We start from the raw sequence: 23,665 nt of genomic DNA, 5'->3' as shown, positions 1-23,665 counted from the left end.
GGATCACTAAATACATAATTTCAAAATACAAACACGCAATTAAGTTTCAGATGAAAATGAGGTGAATATAATCCGCTACTTTAAGCTTTAAGAATCACCAAACCATCAAAATCACAAAACAATTCACCAAAAAAAATCAAAATCCATACCTTACGCTAAGACAATTTATAACACTCTACAATAATCCTTACAATGTATTACCCTCATGCTGACCCTTACATCTCCCTCTAGTTATCTGCCTTTGATAATTTGACAGCTCCACTGATTGGATCTGCATGTCAATTATCATTGAGCTCAGTAAAATGAACTTGATTGCCAAATAATGGATGCATGCAGTCCTATCACACACTGAGTTTGTTTTCTTCAAATAACATTATCTCATCTTGCACCATAGGGAAGCACATCATCTTTTTAACAGATCACTTTTCACTCAGAAACCATGAGTATATATATGTTACTGAATTTTGAATAGCCCAAATAATTCTGTTTTTGTAATTTAGTCCCAGGCATTACTAGTGGCTGAAGACCGCTAGTCACATATCAGGGACAGAGCAGATTTGCAGATAAAAATTCAGGCAACTGTGATAAAACAGAAGCCATAATAATTCTAATACATGTAATATAAAAAATGTACAGAGTTCAAGAAAACTTTTCCTATATTGTCTGACACAAAGATATTTTGTAAATTATGTTTATAACAGCAATGTAACAGCAATCTTAATTCTGTCAGACACAGGTGCTACACTGTTCCGCAGAAAGCAGGACAGCCAGATCAAACGACTTTTGCAAACTCTGAATTATTCCCCCTTTTTTCTTTCAGGACTCCAAGAGGATTTGCATGAAGCTTATAGTAAACTTTGACAACTGTTGAGCATGACAATTAGGGAAATGAAATTGTCACTTTCGTCACTTGAACTTTCAGTTATACAACTGTCAACATTTTTTGTATTTCGATTATTTCAGAAGACAAAATGAGCTCAGATTTTTTTCCCCATTCTAGCACTACAAAAATCACTGAGCTTACTACACTACTGTCTATGCAACTACACAGAATCAAACAGAAGTTTTCCATTGAACTAAAACTTTATATCACAAGGTCACTTTGTAAATAGATTAAACCCTTCATAAATGACAAAACACAAGAAAAAAGATAGCATAACACCTTTAAAGCATAAAAAGAAGACTCAAATTACATTTTACTTACATATAATATAACTTGTACAAATGCATGTAAGATAGAGACCTCAAGAAAAAACACCTGGCTCCCAGGTAATAATCAGTTGTACATTGTAGACAAGTATTGTATGTTCATAAGACAAAGATTACCACCAAACATAAAACACAAGACAATGAAATCGACATGTAATTAATAGCACCTGTCAATCAACATAAAGTTAGTGTAAAATGTTTTACACCACTGAAAACATATCCATTTTGCTACATGACAGTAACTTGAGGTAGTAATGGCAAGGGCAATAACTCTCTGATCTTGATGATGGAAAATAATCATAAATACATTTGTTATGTGTAGATAAGTGCTTACTAAAGGAAGATTTGTACCACTGGATATTTGACATTACTGATACATAAATAAAGAGAAAAAATAGGAAGATTGAACAGATACCAAGAAAAACTTATCTTACAACATTGTAATTATTATAAGCAGTTCTCTCCTGTTATTACATGGATATTGTAAAAAGCAAATTCCGTTCTTATATTGAAACACCAATTTTTTTCCCCACCTTTTTGTTTGAATTCAATCAACTTTCTACCTCAATTTGAGTAATCATTTAAAAAAACAATTCTATATATTTCATCGGGGACTTTATACTCCCTGATTTCAAGAGGTAAAAACCTCTGCAAAAAACAAGGTCATGTCAAAATACCATGAAAAATCTACAAAGCAAAACAAAATGTTTTGTATAAAAGTACATCCATGGACATATAGTCATTAGTGACTTGTATCCTTTAAATAAACAGTATACAACTGAAGTCTGGACTACATTTTTTCAATCATTCAATTGTAAGAAGAAATTCCTTTACGAAATCTGACCTAACCAACAATTTATTAAACCAAATTTTAAGTAAAACATTGTAACTGAACATTATTTAATAATGTTAATTAGTCAACATGTACCAATACTTACACTGATAAAGAACTGAACCTTAAACTACTTCCTTATAACGCATGTGAATGTTAGAATCTACAGCATGTTTGTGTACAGGTACCAGTATCCAAGGAATTAAAATTTAAAAAAATTACAAGTATCCAAGAAAATCAGGTATTTCGCCAAGTAAACTTCAAATTTTAAACAAATATCTGGAAGTTTGTCTATAAAACATCAATTTCAAACAAACAAGGTGTAGCCATTACTCATAGTCCCACTAACTATAAACATGATATTTATAACGATCATTGTGAATTTAAATGTGAAAAATTATATGTGGTGAAAATGAAGATATTGCCTTAGGGTATTGATGTCTTGTCCTTTACATATCTGTTTACCATTTACAGCCACCTATTGTTGTTTGAATAATAATTCAGTCTACCATGCATGTAATATTAACACATCATAAAAATAACTTTTAGACTTAATTTGTGAAAAATCAATGTCACTTAATTCTGACACTGGTCAGTTACTTGCATACAAGTAATTAATTGGATTTTTGAATAAATACAATTTTAATTGAATAAAGGATTTCTATCCTAGACAAACCGCACACATGTATGTAGATGTGAAGCAAAGATTTTTATGAAAGTCATCTGAATAATAAGTCAAAATGCATGTTTTGTTTTGTTTTGTTTTTTTATTTTACAATGGTTAAACTCAATATTTCTTGACTTGGAACAGTTTTTCATCATTAAACAACTACCAGGTATGCACATTAACTGTCTAAGTTGTCTCCTAATCTTGGCAATTTTAATATATACTGTGATTAAATAATATTTAAGAGTCCATGAAAACTGAAGTAAGTCTAAAAACATATTAAAGACTTCTTAAATGAAGTAAATTGTCTGATAGTTATTTAAGTTGGCTTAATCCTTAAATGTCCAGACAGATCAAGGACCATCTTTTATCTAACTATGGACTATAAAATCACTCTAATGAGCTGATTGTCCTCCCATGTGTTCTACATAGAGAGGAGGATATAAAACCTTATGTAACAATTATTTAACTGGTAGAAGAATGGATTATCTGTAGGATTCATCACATGGTCTGCAAAATATAAAACATGTCTTCTGAAGTTTCTGTGCTGAAGTTATTAAATACATGTTTTTACTTCATGTCTGCAAATATTTTCACATGAATGTCAAGTGTTTTACTAGCTGATGTAGCATTTGTTCCACATTAAAGGCTGGTACTGCAATTATTTTATTTGTTGAAAAAAAGAGCTTTTTCAGGAACATGCATAGCACTGCATAACACTATACCACCATCGAAAATAAGAAACTGTATTATAGCAGGAATGTCCTGCATCTATATATACAGTGAATCCTGTCTAAACCAAACCCTTCAATTTTCAAAGACTTGAATATACCAGACAACTTAAAAAGTCATCTGAGGAGGTAGACCTAGGGTAAGGAATAAAACTCTTATAAATCATTGGAACATTTGTATTTAGCATTTTACATCAATCTCATGTAAGCATCAAAGTAACTTGGATTGATTTCATTCTGTTTCAAATGAAAGCTTAATAGGCTTTGGTGAAATTGAATATGATACAAACATATCACTGATTTAAAGAGTTATGTCCCTTACCCTAGGTCTACCACTCTACCTCCTCAAGTCTGTTTTAATGTATTAACAGGGTTCATTTTAGACAGATTTCACTGTACTTACCACAGCTTAGTTTGCAGTATCAACAGAGTTTATTTCTGTGTTATTTATACACATACAAGTATTTCTCATTTGAATCAATACAAACTTCAATCACCATCATTGAACAAGAGGCTCCCAGGAGCCTGAATCGCTTACCTGCTTGAATTTTGCCTTTCAAGGGCAATAAATTTAACAAGAAGTTGTCAAACTATTTTGACTCAAGAAGAATTTGGTAGGACTTATCATAAGGATCATTTCAGCTTTGAAAGTTTCTTTCTATCTATCATGGTTTTCAAGATATGGCTGAAAACTGTAAAAAGCAAACAAAAAAAACATCATTTTTCCCCTTTCAAGGGCAATAACTTTTACAAGGAGTCATCTGACAACTTTTATCCCTGAAGACTTTTGTAGTCCTAATAAGGATCATTTCAGCTATTGAAAGAATTTGGCTAAACCAAATGGTTTTGGAGATACATGCAAAAAACTTATCTCTGCCCCCTATGTTCCATCTTTAGTAACCGCGGCCATGTTCTTCAACAGATCAAAAATCCCCACATCAGTTCTATGCCATATATCCAAAGGAACATTCAAACCAAGTTTGGTTTCAATTGGTCAAGTAGTGTCAGAGGAGATGTTTGAAATAACATTAAAAATAGCAAAAAAAACGTTGAAAAAGGGCAATAACTCCAACATGGCTAAACGGATTAAAATGAAAATTTGACAACAGATAGATCTCATCATGCTGAATACTTTAACCCTCTCAAAATTTAGCTTACCCTAATAGTTTTGGAGATATATGTGAAACTACTGTCTGACCCCCATGTTCTATTTTTAGTAACAGTGGCCATGTTTTTCGACAGATCAAAAATCTTCACATCAGTTCTATGCAGGATACCCAAAGGAACATTCATACCAAGTTTGGTTCCAATTGGACATGTAGCGTCAGAGAAGAAGAGTTTTGAAAAATTGCCAACAACGACGACGACAGTGCCAAGTGATTGCAAAAGCTCACTTGGCCTTCAGCCAGGTGAGCTAAAAAGGAATTTTTTTGTTTATTACATCTGTTAGTTTATCTTGTTACTTTTTAAACGTGTTTCTGTTTTTTATGTTCTTTCCATAATAGATTAAACAAGAATAACTGTGAGCAATGCTCACTATAATTGATATCCCACCTTGCAAGTGGGGGTATAATAAGATGCACCAGTGTTATTAACATGGACTATATAGTCATAATCGGTAAAAGAGAACAATTTAAATTTTCTTAAAGCTTTCATATCTTGAGACTTGTAGAAATTTAACTATACACATCAATGAACAATCCAAATTGTTCCTTAAATGTGAGTATGGATCGGACCAGGTGCATCAGTAGGATAAGCAACCTCTGCTAGCTCAAAATTGTCTTCCAAGTTGGCTATAACATGTTCATGGATCTACTTAGAGAAAAATGTAAGGGGCAGAGAATTAGTCATGAATTGAATGGCTCTAAATGTTAGTCAGAGCAGTTGTTCTAGGAAGTCTCACTTATTCCTGTTGTAACCCCACAACAAAATCATTTTGAGTACAAATAGCTCTTCCCTTTCAAACCTCAAATAATATTATATCGAAGATAGAAACTGAACAAAAGTCATAAAAATGAATTTAATGAATCAAAACCACAAAAATTAACAAAATACACAAATAACACATTCACCTAAAGAACATTCAAAAATTTATGGGAATGTCCAAAAACATTTTTTAGGGAAACAACGTTACCATCTTGATTTTACTTAACAAGAATTAAAAAAATATTGCACTTTGAAAATAGAAAAACAAATCTACAATGTTCAGTGAATTTAAGAGACTCATAATCAAACATCCTTTTTATAAATGCTGTCTTAATCTAACCCTGAATAAACTGGAAACCTATCGGAACCAGACACTTCTAAAAGTGACATAGTATGAATTTAAATGTATTTTGAACCTTAGTAAACCTAAAACATTTTAAAGCCAAAAAGAGGTTCAGTTCAGATAACTTTCACCACACTATAGATAATGCACACAATAATGTCCAAAGACTTACCAAATTATGCATTGGGTCAGAGCTCTAAAATTCCAATTTTCAATTAGCCATTTCAATGAAATTAGCTATATTTCTAAGGTTTGAGGGAGGGTGATTAAGTCAGTTCTCATGCAAAAACAATCTAATTAAAACTACATGTAGCTTATAACTTTTTCACTAAGTTCTTGAATGTGGGAATGTAGTGAACAAATTACAAGAGCTAGTTTTATTTCGATTGTAAAAGGCAACATAATTGAAGAGCACAGACTGGCTATGACACACACAAATATTGATAAGTTAGAACATGGAATCTTATGTCATCTAGTAATTTTGGTGCAAAATAATTCCCTTTTATTGAGGGAGCTATTCATTTACCAAATAAGAAAAATATACTGGAGCAAATGAGTCGTGGTGCAAAAGGATATCAGTTTAAAGAAGATATATGTTTCATGTTTTAACATTCTTAAGATTACCAAAATTACCAATTTTTTTTCTGTAAGTTGTTAGACAAATTGCTTTAATCAACAGTATTGTTGATTTAAGTTAGTTCTTAATATAAAGGTCAATTTATTTAAAAATAACATTGCTGTTAGCACTGTTTTTTTTTTTATTCTTGTGAAAATTGTAGCATGAACAAAATTTAAAAGATTACATGATGTAAATTCATACATTTGCATTTCCAATATTATTTAGAATTGTTTTTCCTAATATGTATAGTGTTCTCCCTATAATTTTTAAGTAGCACAGTGCTTACTGGCATAGCATAGCTCTTATGGCTTTCCTCCAAAATTATAGCACAGTGCCCATAGTGCATTCCAATTAAAATTAATTACTAATATAATTTACTGAATTGTAAAATTACTTACTAATTTATTTGGTAGAGTGCAAAGAAATTATAGCGCTGCTAAGTACCGAGCTATAATGGCCTGGGGAAAACACCAGTATAAACTGAATGTCAATCAATTTAGGATTTCTGAGGTAAAAATCGATAGTTAACAGTATCCAACTTCACACTTATTAGCATATTTTGTTCTGTTCGGTCTTTTCCCTAATTTTTTTTAAACCTGTCCAAATGTTAATTTGCATTCAAAAGAATTTCAACAGAGTATTATCCTATACTATAATTATACTCAAATGGTCAACATAGTCAGATTTTAAAAACTAGACTATTTATCAGTTTGAATTTTACCTCCAATTTTACTTGATTAAAATCACTGCTCTCACTTCCTGTTTATTAATCATCAAATATTGAAGATAGGTTGGAGTGATGACTGATAATTTTAATATATGGAACCTGATTAGCACATTTAATGCATCTTGGCACAATACTGCAAAAACTTCATTCCCTAAATGCTTATTTATTACTAAACATCCCAAAATGAGTCCCTCAAATCTTCAGTTCATTTGAAGACTAGATCTTAATTTTATTTGCAATAATACATATGTAATAGAATATTATTAAGGCAAATAACAGCCAGAAACATATTTACTGGATATAAAAGATGTATTAAATGATAAACAAGAGGCTCCCAGAAGCCTGAATTGCTCACCTGGTTAAATTTTTGCTTTTCAAGGGCAATAACTCTTACAAGAAATTGTCCGACAATTTTGACTCCATGAAGACTTTGGTAGGACTTATCATGAGGATCAGTTCATTACTCAAAAGTTTCATTCTATCTATTATAATTTTTGAGAAATTGACTGAAAACTGCAAAAAAATGTAATTTTTTGCCTTTCAAGGGCAATAACCCTTATATGGAGTCATCTGACAACTTTGATCCCTGGAGACTTTTGTTGGCCTTATAGTAAGAATCATTTCAGCAATTGAAAGTTTCATTCTATCTACCAAAGTTTTCAAAAACAATAGAGAAGTTTTAGGCATGAAACAGCGACATAAGGTATTTTGATAAATCAAAAACCCAAAAATGATACAAGATGATGTAATAGCATTGCATGATCACAAGTTACTGATTTCTTATGATATAAGACAATTCTCTCCAGGTTCTTTATATAGATAATGACATATTACTAATGTGAAACAACATCACAGATACATGAAGAATTTCAGAATGTTCAATGAAATTCAAAACATTAAATCTTATATATATGCACCTAGTGAATAAGAGATTCTTTTCATATACTGGTAAGATATACCACATAAAACAGTATTTTTGTACATTAACAGGATATGCCATCAAGGTAAATCATATTTCTTGCTGGTATAATGAAATTAACAACTTAAAAAACATAACTCAATAGTAAGATTGTTCAGATAATAGATATCTAGTAATAAATACGTGCAAAGATGGAAGCATTAAGTGTTTCTACTTTGCTGGGGGAACAGAACCCATTTTTGCCACTTATTTATCTAAAATGAAAATCTTTACTTTGATAGTAGATCAATAAAAAAATACTTTCTAATGAATCTGATAAAAGCATTTTCTTATAGCAAATCTCAAGTTAGGTTAAAAAATATTTTGAGGGTATAAATTTAATGCTAAACTGACATCAAAATCACAAGACAAGGTCATTATTTTTCAGGATTTTGAGTAAAAATGTACAGTGTTTTCATTAGGAACAGGCTGGAGGCCAATTTACATGCTTCAAACACCTGTCTGGCCAGTTCAAGTGAAAAAAATTACATATCATTTAATTAAGAATTAATACATTTGTCCTGTTCAAATTTTTATTTGACCTTTTAGGAGAAAAAATACTGAAAACACTGAATGTAGTATGAATTATAAAGTGAACAAATATTTGGTTACATCATTTAATAAGGGCTGCTTTTTCCCAAATTGAAAAATTACATGTAGGAACAAAATTACATTACTTTGATGTAATAGTTCAGCTGCTATTTTGGAAGTAAAAATATGAAATTATAAGCCAAAATTGAGGGAGGCTAAAATGTGATCATGACATAATGGTCCCCCAACTCCACATAAACTATAAATGTACTCAGTGCTTTTTCATTTTCCTGATTCGCGGCATAGTAAAATCCATTTGCTTCATAAAATCTTTAACAGAATCTAATGAAATTGGTGGTAAATATGTTCCAACTTTCTGTCGTTTCCACCATCTCCCAGCTTCAGCATCACGACTGCCAATTGATGTAAATTTATACCTATAATGTTCAGCTCTTATGAACTTTGGGGGTGACCTCCCTTGAAAAGGATTTTTGGATATTAAAGAGACTGCACCTTCATCATTAGCAAGCAGTTTTACTGCCAGATGAATGAGCCATGGATTTTGTTGATATCTCTGAAAAGCTGCAAACCACATCAACCAATCAAGGCGATAATGATATGGCGAAATCAAACAGGGTGCCCGTGTAATATTTCCAGGTTTACACTTGAATTCATACTCTTCCCATCTTGTTGAAGGATCGTGAGGATCACTAGAAGTTCCTTGGAATATAACTTCAGTTCTTTCCTTGGTTACACTTCCAAAGGCTCCATATGTGTTGACGATTCGTAGTGGATCAAATGATGTATTCATAGCTTGTCTCTGTGACATTAGGTTCTGAACAACAGGAATGCTTAGATATGCTATTAGTCCTCCCAAACTGATGTTAAATACACATCTAATGTAATTCCCTAACCTCGGTTCTGATTTCTTATGCTTTCTTTCATTTTCAGCTTCCATTGCCCTCCATTTGACTGCATTTCTTCTATTGCTAAACATCCAGGCATAACTCATATCATCAAAACAAGCTAGACTGGGAAGTATAGTAAGCCAGTTTAAGAAACTCAAATTACCACTTATTATCAGAACAACTTGAAACATTATTTGTATAAATCCACCAGACATTCGAAGCAATCTGGGCATGAATATAAGAAATGGGGCTATAAGTTCAACAAAATGATTTGTCAATGTTTCAAACTTGTGGAAAAATTCAGGTGACTGATGCATATAGTAGCTAATAGGATTTGGAACTGGTTGTGTCTCATAGTGATAGTTCATACATGTCAGGTCCCTCCAACATTGGTCACCTCGTATCTTGATCAGACCTGCACCAAGCATTATCCTAAAAATAAGCCACCTGAATCCATAAATTACAATCAATGAAGTAGGAGTATGTTTTGGAATAGATTTCATATTCCAAACTGGACATAAGAAAATTGCCAAAAATCCTGTTTCCAAGAGTTGTGATTCCCAACCAAAGCCATACCAAGTACTACCAATGTTGACTATCGAGTGATACAAGATCCATAGACTTGTCATAATGATCCAATTAGCACCCCCATTAAACATCAGTATGCAAGAAAGAACAATACCAGTGTAAGCACAAGTGTCAAAAAACCAATCTAAGTCTTCCTCGTAATCAATGAACCATATCAGGCTCGGGATCCAGGAAAAGGTTTCCAAGTTTATTTTTTTTGTTGATTTCCGCACCTTATTGAGGAAATTGCTAGAAGGAAGTAATCCATTTTTTCCTAACAGCTGCTTGTTTTGGTTCAAAGCTACAACAAATGCAATGAAATAGATAAATCCCAAGTATCGCAGGATAATTATACGTGTCAACCAATATGAATCTTTTCCAAAATTACTATCCTTTTCATTTCTCATATTTTTATCATTTTTCTGTGCCTGTTTTTCCTCTATTTTCTTCTCTGCTTGGTCTCCACCTGCCAATTTGGTCTTCCCTCTATGTCTGAGATTTGGTTTGTTTTCTTCTTCCATAAGTGGTATTTATATAAACCTGAAAGTAGAAAAAATTGTCTATTGATATGTAGCTTCAACCAACCAAGCAGTTTTAATGCCACCGCTACCAAATGCAACACTATAAAGAAATTGAAGTTCTAAACAAATGATGGATTTTTTTTATTACTGTTATTTCAGGATGTGATAGTCAGAGTCCACACCTTAGGGAGCCTTTCAAAAGTGGGAAGCATCTTTTTCTATAAACCATTTTGTGTTTTTCCCTAAAACTTGCAACGCCCCATATTTGTTTGATTATTTAATGATGTCAGATACTCATTCAGTAATAAATAACTATGATTCAGCATTTTTTTAAATAGAGTTTGGCAACCCCAATTTTCTTTTTGATACAAAAGGATGTAAGTTAATTGTTCTATATATAAATTTATAAGAAATTTTATGAACATAGTATATATGAAAAAAGTGGAAATTCCCTACAGAATCCATATAAAATGTAAAAAATTGCCTTTTTTAGAGCTCAAATCTCTCAAAATCCAGATTGGTGACCTATGTTGTTACAATTAAATTCTGAAGTATGTTGTTCATTCAATTTATTTTTGAGAAAAAATAGGAAATTCTATCTACTAGAAACATTAGGTATGATCTACCCTAAGACTTTCAATACAAGTGTCATTCACATAATCAGTTCATATAAAGTAATATTGTCAGGAGAAAGTGCTAATATTTTAAAGTAACATGCTAGTAGCCTGAAAAAGAAAATATTAGACAGAAAGATCACTGAAAACTGTTACTGATACACTAGAATATATACCAGCTAATGTGTTAAGTAGCTGCCTTTGTAAGAATAATGCAAAATCTGAAAAATGTGATACACCCCAAAAAAAGGCTACATATTTTTATATTTGAAATTTAGTTGTTTTATGGGTCTATATTATGAAATGTGTAATTATTCATTCAAATCTGCCTGCTCTTAGAATACAATCAATATTGAAAATCTAACAGATTCTATTGTATTTGAGAGTCATTTACAAAGTTATCTCCCTTAATTTTGAAATCTACAGTGCATTCTATGTAATTTTAATTTTTTAAGAACACGGGTTATATGAAAAACCAAACGCTAATTTCTGTTTACTTTGGCAATTTAAACAAAATATCAAAAATAAAAATATGTACGCTTTTCACCCATAAATTACATTTTGCATTATTCTTAGCTGGAGAGCTACTCAAAGCTTAGGGTTGGTATTGTATCAGTATCATACATCAAGCCTTATTGAGGCTTCATAAAATTGTATACCAGGAGACTATAAGTAGGTTCATTTACATGTACAAGTTTAAAAATATATACTGGTAACCATATTGAAAAGACCTACACCAAAGCAACAAATTACTAGATAAAACAAAATAAAAATTTACAACAAAAAGTACAAAACAAAATAATGCTCCTCAGAAACAGAAAAAGATTGAAGAAAAAACAAAAATGTTGAATTATAACTTTTATTCAAATTCAGCTTTATAGATGATGACTGTCCACTATTTATGTATGTCTGTTGCTCTGGTGATCTGAGGCCATTTCAAAGTAAAACCTGCAAAGAATTGAAATTCTTTATGGGCTGTGATATACATTTTAAATGCATGCACAGTTTTTTTACCTTTAAATGGGAGACAACCTTAATTTTCTAACTCTACTTTCACATACATGTATATACAAAAATGCAACTTCCAGAGTCCTACCTTGCCAAAAATGAAAGGGTAAAGGTCACTTCAAACTTACAGAAGAACATGAAAAACTACTTCAATTCTATTTATCTCATTCATGTATATCTTAACACCTTTTTTATTTGATTCTAATTATATTGACGTAGATAAACAATTGAATACTAATATAACTGTAGAAAGTGTACCCTTCTTATACAGTTATTGTGACATGACATTACTGAATAAAAATTAACATCCTAGACTTAGTGTCCTCTTTTGCAAATTAGAGACAATCTACCTGTTTTCTTGCAGGCTTTAGGTTGCATTTACCACGCTATTGCCTAGGTTATTTAAGGGGTACAGTCAGTGATAATAGAAAATTAGTGGATTGCAAAAGATATGAACAAGGAATCATCCGACAACTTTGATTGCCACACACTCCGGTAGGCCTTATCATAAGGATCATTTCAAAAATAGAGTTTCTTTCTATCAATCAGGGTTTTCAAGATGTAAGCTGAAAACTGTAAAAAAAAATTATTTTTCACCTTTGAAGGGCAATAACTCTTACAAGGAGTCGTCTAACAACTTGGATACCCTGACAGAATTTTGCAGGTCTTATCATAAAGATCATTTTGGCAATTAAAAGAATTTGGCTAAACCGAACTATTTTGGAGATATATGGAAATCTTCTGACTATGTTCTATTTTCATTAACTGCGGACATGTTTTTCTATGGGTCAAAAATCCTAACATCATTACTATGCAGAATACCCTTAGGAACATTCATACCAAGTTTGAAAACTTTTACCTCATGTCAGAATTTGGTTTAACCTAATGGTTTTGATATATAAGCAAAGAACTTCTGTCTGACCCCCTCTGTTCTATTTTTAGTAATGGCCACCAAGTTTTTCAACAGAATAAGATAAAAAATCTCCACATCAATTCTATGCAGAATACCCTAAGGCACATTCATACCAAGTTTGGTTCTAATTGGCAATTTCAGAGCAGAGTTGTGAAAAATTGTTAACAACAGCAGAAGACAAAGGACGCATGGCCTTTGGGCAGGTGAGCTAAAAATCCCTTTGCCTACAAACCCTACTTTTTAATTGTGTATAATAAGAAACATGCATATCATTTTTCTGGCATTCATAAAAGATCTATTGATAGCAGATTTTTCTTTAAAATTCAAAATGATAACAACTAAAACCCTTTAACAAAATGTTATTTTCACACTGTAATCCAATACATATAATTCTTACCTTCTACAGTTGCACTGTTAGTCTGTAAACTCTTCAGCTATCCTCTACAGTCCACATAATCTCCTCAAAGTGCCCGTATTATTTAACAGAATAAACAGGTAACTGATACAATTTCATCTAATATATTCCCCAAAACTTTGGTTGAACTGCATTAATTATTAAAAAAACATTCCACTGTTGGATGACTCAAGAGTTTTCTTATAAATCAACTAAATCATGAATGGATCAAAGAATTATTTCCCTTAATTAAAAGTTTCTAATGCTCTATACATATTTTTTTATATTTACCATTTCAGTAAATTACAAACCAACATACATTTTTAATAAATTAGCAGTAGGACAACCTTTAGTGTCATACCCTGCTAATGAATGAAGATTTTCTTGAAACAAAATTTGGCATGTGCCAGCTACTGCCTGGATCTATCAGTCATCGTCTTACATGTAAACGTTCAAAATGTGTATTTTTGAATATTGTAACAGTATAGAGGCATTTTCTTTGTTTCTTTTGGTATAATAAAACAAAAACAGGATCATGTGGATATGCTAGAATAGAAAGTTTAACATCTCTTCAAATCCAGTTTAAAAGATTTCTGAACTACATCATAAGGCAATACTTGATTCCAAAGGACAAATTAAACTAACTGTTCCTTGAAGTTACAAAGTAGAAAATAATGTAGTGACAGGCAGGTTAAAATACATATGTATATATATATATATATAAACGAATATCAACAATTACACTGATAAAATGCAAGATTTCAGCATGCTTAATTTTTACTTATTTCATAGTGGAAGAAATAATGAGAAATTAGAAGAACCTTAGTGAGCGTGCTCACATACCCCATGCGTCCCCATTTTGGATACTCAAGTAAATTTGTTTGTAAGAGAAATACATGTAGAAGGACCCTGATAAAAAAAGGAATAAGAGTGTTTTTTTAGGCTTTAGACCTATATCTTCTAACTAAATTCTGTTACTCAGAATGGCAGTTTCAAACTCCAGACTGTGATTTCTTTGAGTTTTAGTTAATCGAAAGTAAATATCATCATAGCGGAACAAAACATACACTTGACCTGTAACTTATCATGGTGAACTTGTATACCAAAAATCATATCATAATCTGCAAGTATTTAGAAAAAAAGTCCGAAAAACAGTTATTTCTTTGAATTTAACTAAGTTCAAGGCCCATAATTTCGACAAAAGTCATCGGAGCAGAACCAAGTACAAACTTGTCCTGTAACTTATCATGTTGAATTTCTGTACTAAAAATCATGTCAATATCTGCAAATATTTAGAAAAAAAGTCCGGAAAACTGTTATTTCCGTGAATTTTGCTAAGTTCAAGGCCCGCAATTTCGGTAAAAATCCTTGGAGCGGAACAAAAGTTAATCTCAACCTGTAACTTATCATTGTGAAATTACATACCAAAAATCATATCAATATCTGCAAGCATTTAAAAAAAAAGTCAGGAAAAATAATCATTGGTTGTGAAACGTAAGTTTTATCTAAAATATGAAGAGCCAAAACTATACAAGAATTAGGATATAAGCTAACTACATTGTATATTGCAACAAAAAAAAATCATGTTTGTACATATGCATATACACATGTACAAGTAGCATATTCATTTGTTCAAAATGGGTTCATGTAGCCGCCAAAGAATCCAGAGGTAGGTTACGAATACTTTAATGCAGAATTTGCTAATATGGAACTAATAAGTCCAGATTCAGATTAGATTTAAAATGATGGCAGCATGTTCCTAGTGTGTCAAATTGAAATGCATGAAACATATAAATGTACACATGCTGAATAAGGCAAAAAAGTGTTTAGTGTACCGTCACCTGCTCAAAACAATTTGGGTTGGTATGTCAATTTTTTTTTAAGTAGCCATCATACATGTAGATTGCCAGTTTGTACAATAATTGAAGGTTGGGTTATGGATTAGGGACAATTTTTTTTTGGAAATTGAAAATATTCCAATACAAAAATTTAGGGTCAGGGATAGCTAATCAGTGAAAAAAAGGGTCAGTTGGGTTACACTTACAGTAACATGTTTTTTGGCGGGGGACCTAAATGATCTTTGATGAGTGTAACTTTAAACATATTATCTTTATGTTCAAAACATACGATTTACTTGTAAAGTTCTTGATCATGTGAATGGTGATTAAGAAAGTTGTCTTTTCCTATCATATTCCAAATATTGCCAAATTCAAATATTCAAACAAGGCAGGAGTTTCTCAAATATTGACACTTGATTGAACTAACAAATATCTTCATGAAGTTAGATGCTGAATATTACATAATAAAATCTCTAGTGTTAGCAATACATTCTTCAACAATAAAAGATTTAGAACTTCCACAACAGCGGCAACGAACTGTCATTAACTTGCAAACAAGTGCTATGGGTTGTCTTCCTTTTTCACACAGCAATATGTTCACACCAGAGGAACGCACCTACGTCTATTTCAATGCATAAAACGAGATGAAATATAATTAAATAATATTTTTTGTTTTTGCATTATTAAAATATCACACGACCATCGACTTACATACCGATTTAATTGGTTGTCAATGGTCTGAAGATGAGCCCCAACTGGAAAATTGGAATGACCGCTGAAAGGGAAGTGACGTTGTGAATACCGGAAGTTTACATCTGCAGACTGTTTACCGTGGAAACTGGTTTGAAATGATGACAATTTGATTGTTTCTCGTCAAATCTGATGTAAATACATTAATCATAAACATGTGCAATAGCGAATTTTCTATTTCACTGTATACTTTTTAAATGATTCAGCCTTTAGCTGATAGAAACTATAAAACTTTAAAGTGAAAATAGGGGGAGGGGCACTTGTTTTTTAAACACACAAGCGTACATAATCTGTTTACAATCCACATGCATCAAGTTTATGCTAAGCTGGAGTTTGTGATGGATTTCACTAAATACTGAACAGTGACTGAAAATAGGGTAATGGTCTTGCAGTATAAATTTATACTTATAGTCCACTTCATGCCTTAAGGCTTAATTTATATTTAGCACAGGCCCTTGGGACCAGGATTTTTTAAATTTTTGTTTATCACAAAAAATATTATTAAATCATTTTATTTCCATATTTGAGTTATTATGTATGTTCTCTGACATGTTCGCTTGCTTTATGACTTTAATGGTGTTTATACTATGCCCTGTTTTCTATAGACGAAAAATTGGGTATAGTATAATCATCATAACTGTTTCATTTTTTAAGACGCATGTAATTGAAAAATTCTTTTGTTACCTACACTGCAAATAAAGCTCTTTTTTTATCCTTGGAGTTTTAAAATAATTATTTGTAGTTATAATATATGAGCATAAAAATTTAAAAAAAAAAATGATATGAATAAAGAGATTTACATATATATATCATACAAGGTTTTGAAAATTTGGATTCTAATCACAAAATTGTCAATTTGTTTCAATTCAACACTTATACTGATATGCAAATTTTCAAATTACTCTCTGTCTGATATTTATTCCATACTGAACAGAATTATTGGCAGCAATTGAGTTTTTTGGGTTTTTTTCGTTTTCAAAATTAACAAGATTAAACAATAACTTGTTAAATGCATTTGTGCTCTGCTTTTTCTATTTGATCTACTTTCAGCTTGTTCATTGAGTTTAACTTGAAGGGTTTGAGCCATATGTTTTTTTTTAAATTTTAATGTTGGATTTTCTTTGGTTTAAAAGCTACATCTACCTGTAACCATATTTATTTCTTTAATATTTTGGAATGCAGAGGGAGAAGGAGTTGTTTTCCATGATTGGAGTACAATATATAAAAGATTCAAGTTAGTCCTCAACATTCAATTAAGATAGTTCAGGGTTTTTTATGAAAGTTGTGGCTTAGAAATAATTGTGTCCATTACTATAAGTATCATATTCTGATTTTTATTGAGTAATTTAGAATGAAAATCAGCTTTTCTCATATAGTGTAAACAACTGGGGACACCTTGTTCAACTTTTAAAGTACAAGTTCAGAAAAAAGTCAACCAAAAAATTAAGAGAAGCTGGGCATTCCACTATTTCAAGTATTTAATCCACTGTTCTAGATATATTGTTTATTATGATGTTACAATAATTTACAATTAACATAAGTAACATTTGATGTTACAAAAGCAGAACATGATGGTAAGCCAATAAAAGATACAAAACGTGCACAGAATATTACACACAAAAAACTCCTCCTACAAATTATTAACAAAACATTAAAAATTCTAACTCTGACCAATGACTAACTTTCTAAAGTTAAATCGAACCAAAATATCAAATGAAACTCTTAATCCTGACCTAGCTAATTACATTTGATTTACCATTTACTGACCCATAATTAACTCAATACATAACAATAGAAATCAAAGTGTAAAACCTTCAAATACATGTATAACTTTATCAGGGCTGAGCTTCACTTGCTACAGGTAAATGGGATATTGGAAATGTTGAGTCCTGGATTCAGCTGATTTTATTGAAATTATTGTCATAGTAACTCTTTTCTTTTCAGAATGAAGTTGAACATAAACACACGTGATGATGAAGTAGTAAAGGTTTCCCCTTACCCTGGATATGATCTTGATGGGACATATAATACACCACGCCAGGCACCAAGAGTTAGGCCAGAGGCTCAGGAGTTTGCAGATAAAAATAAAGGATCACTTCAGCTGTTTGGAAGTGGAACCCCAAGGCCTGTTGCACGTACACCTCGTCCAGAACCAAAATGTCCATCCAGTGAAGGCATGAGAAACTATGAGCTAGGGCGACATGGTACAGTTTCTAATCTTTTAAATGGGTCAGCAACACCAAGGCCTGACCCTGCCCCAGCTCCAAGAATGCGACCTGAGGCAGAACATTTTGCAGCAGCTCATAACGGTAGCTCAACATCTAATTTGTTTACTCAATATGGTAAGCTTCCAACTAGTGCTAGAGGTGTGCCAAGAATCAAACCAGAAGCTGAGTCTGCATATGAACCACATAAGGGCAACAACATGAAAAATCTTATGCATGACCCAAAGGCCCTCCCTGCATCAGCTAGGGCTGTTCCTAGAGTGAAAACAGAGGCCTCTGCCATTGCTTCAAAGGAAGGAAGAGGCATGATGAAAAATCAATACCAGTATGCTTCTGGTCCCCTGTCTGGTAGACCAGAGCCTAGAGTTAAGCCAGAAGCATCAGACAATGCAGAAAAAGGGAAAGGGAATGCAATGAAAGCTCTTCAATATGACTATGGGCACCAAAGATGTACTCCACGACCAGAACCACGAGTCAAAGAAGAAGGGTCAGAAATGGCTAACTTAGATAAAGGTGGGAGAATGTCTCGCTTGATGCATGAAGGTAGTAAAATGAGAAAATCACCAAGACCTCCACCGCGAGCTACTACTAAAGAAGCTAAGAATATCCTCAGAAAATCCCAAGGACAAATGTCAGGCATATTTGCTCATTCTGCTAAGATGACAATTGTTCCAAAAGCAGGATGTTGATAATGTGCAATTTTCACTATCACTGTCATTGCTCAAGTATTCTGTATTGATCTTAATTGATCTCAGGCATTATAAATCTATTAGTCATACGTGAAAAAAAATGACATCAGTGAACTTGAAATCATGTGCTATCTTTAATTCCATATTTGTAAACCTTGAGAAAGTTTTTAAAAGGTGCATACCTTGTTTACTAAATTAATTTTGTCATCTTGGCTTATTTTGCTATAGAAACAATTTGCTCGATTTTGAGAACTTGGCGAAAATAATCCTCTTCGATAAATTTTTTTTTTGAAGGACATCTGAGAAAAATATCAATTACAGAATGAAATGAACTTAAAATTAATTTTCTGTTTGATTCTTGAAATTTTAGCTAGCTTCCTATTACCAAATTTGGAATTTTATTCTTATTTTGGCTGGTGCTCCTTCAATTAGGTAATATTATCTGTTTGCTTTTCAATCATTTTTCAAAATGATTTTTCACATGATCTTGAATGTCAGTACAAGTGTACATCATTACATATTTAAGAATTTTTTAATAATAAGCCTATATATATGGCTTATAAGTCTCATCACATGACTCTGTGATATCGCTAGAATGGGTTCCAAATTCCAATTCAAGAGCATAAGAAGTGATTATTTGTTGAATAAAGTCTACAATCCTATCAATGAAACCTCTCATGTGTGAATATTGTGTTAAACATATGATGTATTACTATTTCTACACTATATTATAACAAGTTTAGTAATACATGTAATACCAAATAGAAAATTTTGATAAACATGCATCATATTTCTGTACCCAAAAGTAGCAAATTAAATACAAATCAGTGGTAAATAAAAATTTCAGATAAAAAATAAAGTTAGAACAGACTTTAATTACAAGCCTTACATTCAAAATATATCCACTTTTAAACAGATTATAAGACCCATTTGAAGAAGAAAATGATTTCTATATATTTTTATATACTTATAAAATTTATGTAAATCAAATCATGTACTCGTACATTATGGCCTTTCTCAATTTTTTTTTAAAAGAATACTGTTATTAGATTAAGTAATATCACAATATCACAATTTTATTATTTTAAAACTTGTAGGTCTGACACTTTGTAGTAGATAGTGTAAACTATTCACCACTTTGATACTCTAGGTGCTCGATATCACAAATCGTAAAAAAAAAATAATGTATACGGTAGATAGATGTATTAGTAGTTAAGCATTCATGCAATTGATATTATATTTTGTCAAATGTTCATGCTTATTATGGGTGCAGACCCACAGAATTTGAAAAGGATGGCCATAGAAGAAATGTGGTTCAAGGCTATTCATTGCACATTTTTGATCCAAATAATGTAGAAATTTAGCAAAATTTTCCAGTTAAAGGGGTCAGTACAGTCACATATCCAGACACTAGACTCCACTACCAATGATATTGACACAAATTCTTGTCATTTTATTAGTGTAGTGAATTTGTCAAATCAAGTCTAAGGGACTATAAGTGTGACTGAAAGAGTTGAGTTTTATATCCTTGCTAAATGAGTTCATAAAAAAAATTAAGTTTTGAGTTATTAAATTTGCCATAAACCTCAGTCTCAACATTTATAATCATTAAATCATTACTGTAGTAACTAGGGTGATGTTTTAGGAAAACATGTACATGTATGTCTCGAACTTAGACATTGCAATATATTTGCTTTCACTTTTCTTAAAAGTATGCAAAATTCTCACTAAGTTTGTGCCTTTGAAAAAAATCTTAGTCTTTTAAAATAAAAGCTAAATGATTTAAAATTTATATAGATTTTTGTAAAACAAGTACATAAAATTAAATTGTATCCCTATGCATGATTGCCCTTTTTTATCAATTTACAGAAAAATGGTATTTTTATCTATCTATGTTCCTATGTTTCTCAATTTTTGCTTTGAAGTTTTACTATTGTGTGTAAATGTGCAGTACTAAGGCTAAAACATAAAAAAATTTGTTGATTTGAAGTTAAGTACAGTATATTACTTCAGTATGTACTGTTGCTCTATGTTTACAGCTGTTTAAAGGAGTGATAGTTAAACTTTATAGATCTTTTAGATAGGGACACTCTTGTGCTTTGGCTCATATTCTATAGGATAATATCTGGGTTAATACTTTGTGCCAACTTCATGGTTTATATTTCATGTATTTTTTTAGAACTCAGTTTCCAAAACATTTTGTCTTATGTTAAATATCTGTTTGCTCACATTCAAATACAAAGGGTAGTCTTGTTGATGTTATATGATGAAGTACAGTGTAAACTAAAGACTTATGTTATTTTCCCCTTTTTTCATTATTTATATGTATATTCCATGAGAAAAATGATTAATCAATTAATTAGAGATTGATATTTTACAAGAAATAATATTTGTTAAGGTAATTGTAGAGTACTGGTTAAATATGGGAAAGTTTGATATATGGGTTGAACTTAACTTTTAAAAAACACTAATTTAAAAGCTGTACAAAAGAATGACCAACCATGGAAAAATAACAAGACCCTACTATTTTAAGTTACTCTGATTTGATGTTAAAAAGTGTGTTGCTTGGACTTTAAACAGACCCATAATATTTTATTTTTTCATATGTGTATTTTTTTTTTAAATTATCTCCCCTTGAAAAGATGTAAAATAACATAGTCAGTTTAGCTGATTAAGCTAAGACAGATTTACAAAGTATTCATAGGGTTTAAACTATAAAAAAAGGTTTTGTGATGTTGTTCCTAAAAATAAATTTATTTCCATATAAAATGCTCAGAGTGGATGCTCAGTGATGAACCATTTAACTTAATTATATTAAATAAAGTATTTTTATACCATGTACTGATAATCATCTTTTCAACAATGTTGAAAGTTATTTCAATTTTTCTATGAATTAGTCATATTATTTGCATTGCTACCTAAGAATTGACATCCAATTTACAGTTTAGAAACTGTAAGAATTCAATTCTAAGTACAATTGCATTTTGTTTTCAATTAATTTATAATTCAAATTTGCATTTTTCAAAATAAAACATGTATTTTCTGACAGTATACTTCCACTTGGATTTTTTATTAGATTTTATCCTGCAATGAGTTCATTAAAAGGCAAATAAAGGGTGTCAAATAAATTTTTGCTTTATTTGTATAGTAGCGAATAACGCAATTAAGCTCCGTCCACCATCACAATCATGTGTCCCGTCGAATCTCCTCTGTCAATCTTCAGTCACAGCGTTCTGAAGACATTGCGCCATCCTTCTCCCAAACAAACACATCTAGCCGTGTCAATTCAATGTTTTGTGGTGCAATTTTGAACATTGCCACTTTGAATGTGTACACACACAATCCAACAAATCAATAACATTGTCAAAAGTGAAGAATTTATTTCACATCAGAAAAACATGTTAAATGACGGAAATTGTTGTTTAATGTTGAATATTTATGTTATGTTTATGACTCGTTTAAAAGTAAAAGTTACAATTTACAATATTTCGTCAAATAATGTCCATCTCTCAGAACTACTTTTTGTCACGGGTTTTCAATGAACGGCAAATGCTTGGGGCCCACAACAGGATGCCTACTTTTGAATTAAATACTCTTAACAACACAAAACCATCAAAATTGACTTATTGCAGGATAAACATTATATTAAATTAAATTACATTAAATATTAGTATATTACAGAAAAATATTTGTATTCAGGTTGGAAGGGGAGTAACTGCTTGGCAGAGCCTCACAGCCTCATACAAATACTTTCTATATTTTTCTGTAATACACCAATATTTTATATTTACCTGATTTTTTCTGATTTCACAAATTTAATAAAATGTTTTGCTCAATAATCAATGTTTATTTATTAGTTTTAAAACATGAGTTATCCCCCATTTCTCATAATTCCATTGTTGTGATAATTGAGGGAAATTTTTCTGTATTTATTAAAGGTCAAATGTATCTTATCATTACCATTATTTTTTTGTTAATCCAGGAATGAGAAATTGGCCGTCTCTGTGTAAAGCTGGAATTGTAAGATGTATTTGAAGGTTTTTTTAATAAGTTGATGCCATGAGTAGAAAGTTTGGAAAAGAAACAATTTAATTGGTAAAGGGATATTCCTAATTGTAGTTCTGTCAAGACTTGAAAATAAATAAAAAAAAAAAACTAAACTTTTGTTTTACATTTTTCTACGCTTTGAATATTGAGATTCAACCTAAACACAACATCTTGATAAAAACAAAAACAAAAGCAGATGACTTTTTACTTTTTACACATTAATTTGTAATTAAAGGTTTTTGTGGATAATTGGTGTTTTTGTTGCCTTTTTAATTAAAAAACAAAATTCTGAAAAATCCTTCCAGTTATTTTTTTTAAATTTGATGTCATACAGTCAGAATTCTTTTATTGTGTAATTAAACTCATGATAAAAGTGTGTTGTTTTATCTCTAGGGGAAAAATATTGCCTCATTCATGACTTTTTGATTTTTCATCCAAGATAGATCAGATGGTGACAATTCCACAAATCCTTTACTTCAATATGTTTTATTCTTTTACAATGAAATTCTATTGTTATTTGTTATTGTCTGTCAATCTTTGTTATTATTGTGTAAGTTTATACATGTATTTGTTTTATAGTTGTAATAGAATAATATGAATGTAATTTTGAATTTAGATGTTCTTTAAATAAAACTTTTTTTTTTTCAA

The 23,665-nt window shown here is 31.2% G+C and overlaps 2 protein-coding genes across 4 annotated transcripts in view; one reads left to right on the top strand and one right to left on the bottom strand.

Annotated features, from left to right (window-relative positions):
* LOC148624872 (lipase maturation factor 1-like) overlaps positions 1-16,094 on the bottom strand; it is a 25,730-nt gene extending 9,636 nt beyond the window's left edge. Inside the window, exons 1-2 of one of the 3 annotated variants that reach the window (XM_088567912.1) lie at positions 16,022-16,094; positions 5,446-10,558 (exon numbers count right to left, since the gene is read on the bottom strand). In XM_088567912.1, the coding sequence (XP_088424038.1) occupies positions 8,815-10,539 (1,725 nt within the window). In that variant the 5' untranslated portion in view covers positions 10,540-10,558; positions 16,022-16,094 and the 3' untranslated portion in view covers positions 5,446-8,814. Of the gene's footprint in view, positions 1-2,147; positions 2,398-5,445; positions 10,559-16,021 lie in introns of those variants that run through there. The other 2 variants (XM_088567914.1, XM_088567913.1) reach the window with 2 other exon arrangements.
* LOC148624871 (uncharacterized) lies at positions 16,089-23,665 on the top strand. Its single transcript, XM_088567919.1, has 2 exons — positions 16,089-16,190; positions 18,001-23,665. Exon 2 carries the CDS (start codon positions 18,002-18,004, stop codon positions 18,968-18,970), a length of 969 nt encoding a protein of 322 aa, XP_088424045.1. The 5' UTR covers positions 16,089-16,190; position 18,001; the 3' UTR covers positions 18,971-23,665.

Source organism: Perna viridis, chromosome 2 (assembly GCF_037379345.1).
Source record: "Perna viridis isolate PV_CMFRI_1.1 ecotype Kerala chromosome 2, ASM3737934v1, whole genome shotgun sequence".
NCBI lineage: Eukaryota > Metazoa > Mollusca > Bivalvia > Mytilida > Mytilidae > Perna > Perna viridis.
The sequence above is the reverse complement of the archived record's forward strand: the minus strand, read 5'-3'. Positions and strand labels throughout refer to the sequence as shown.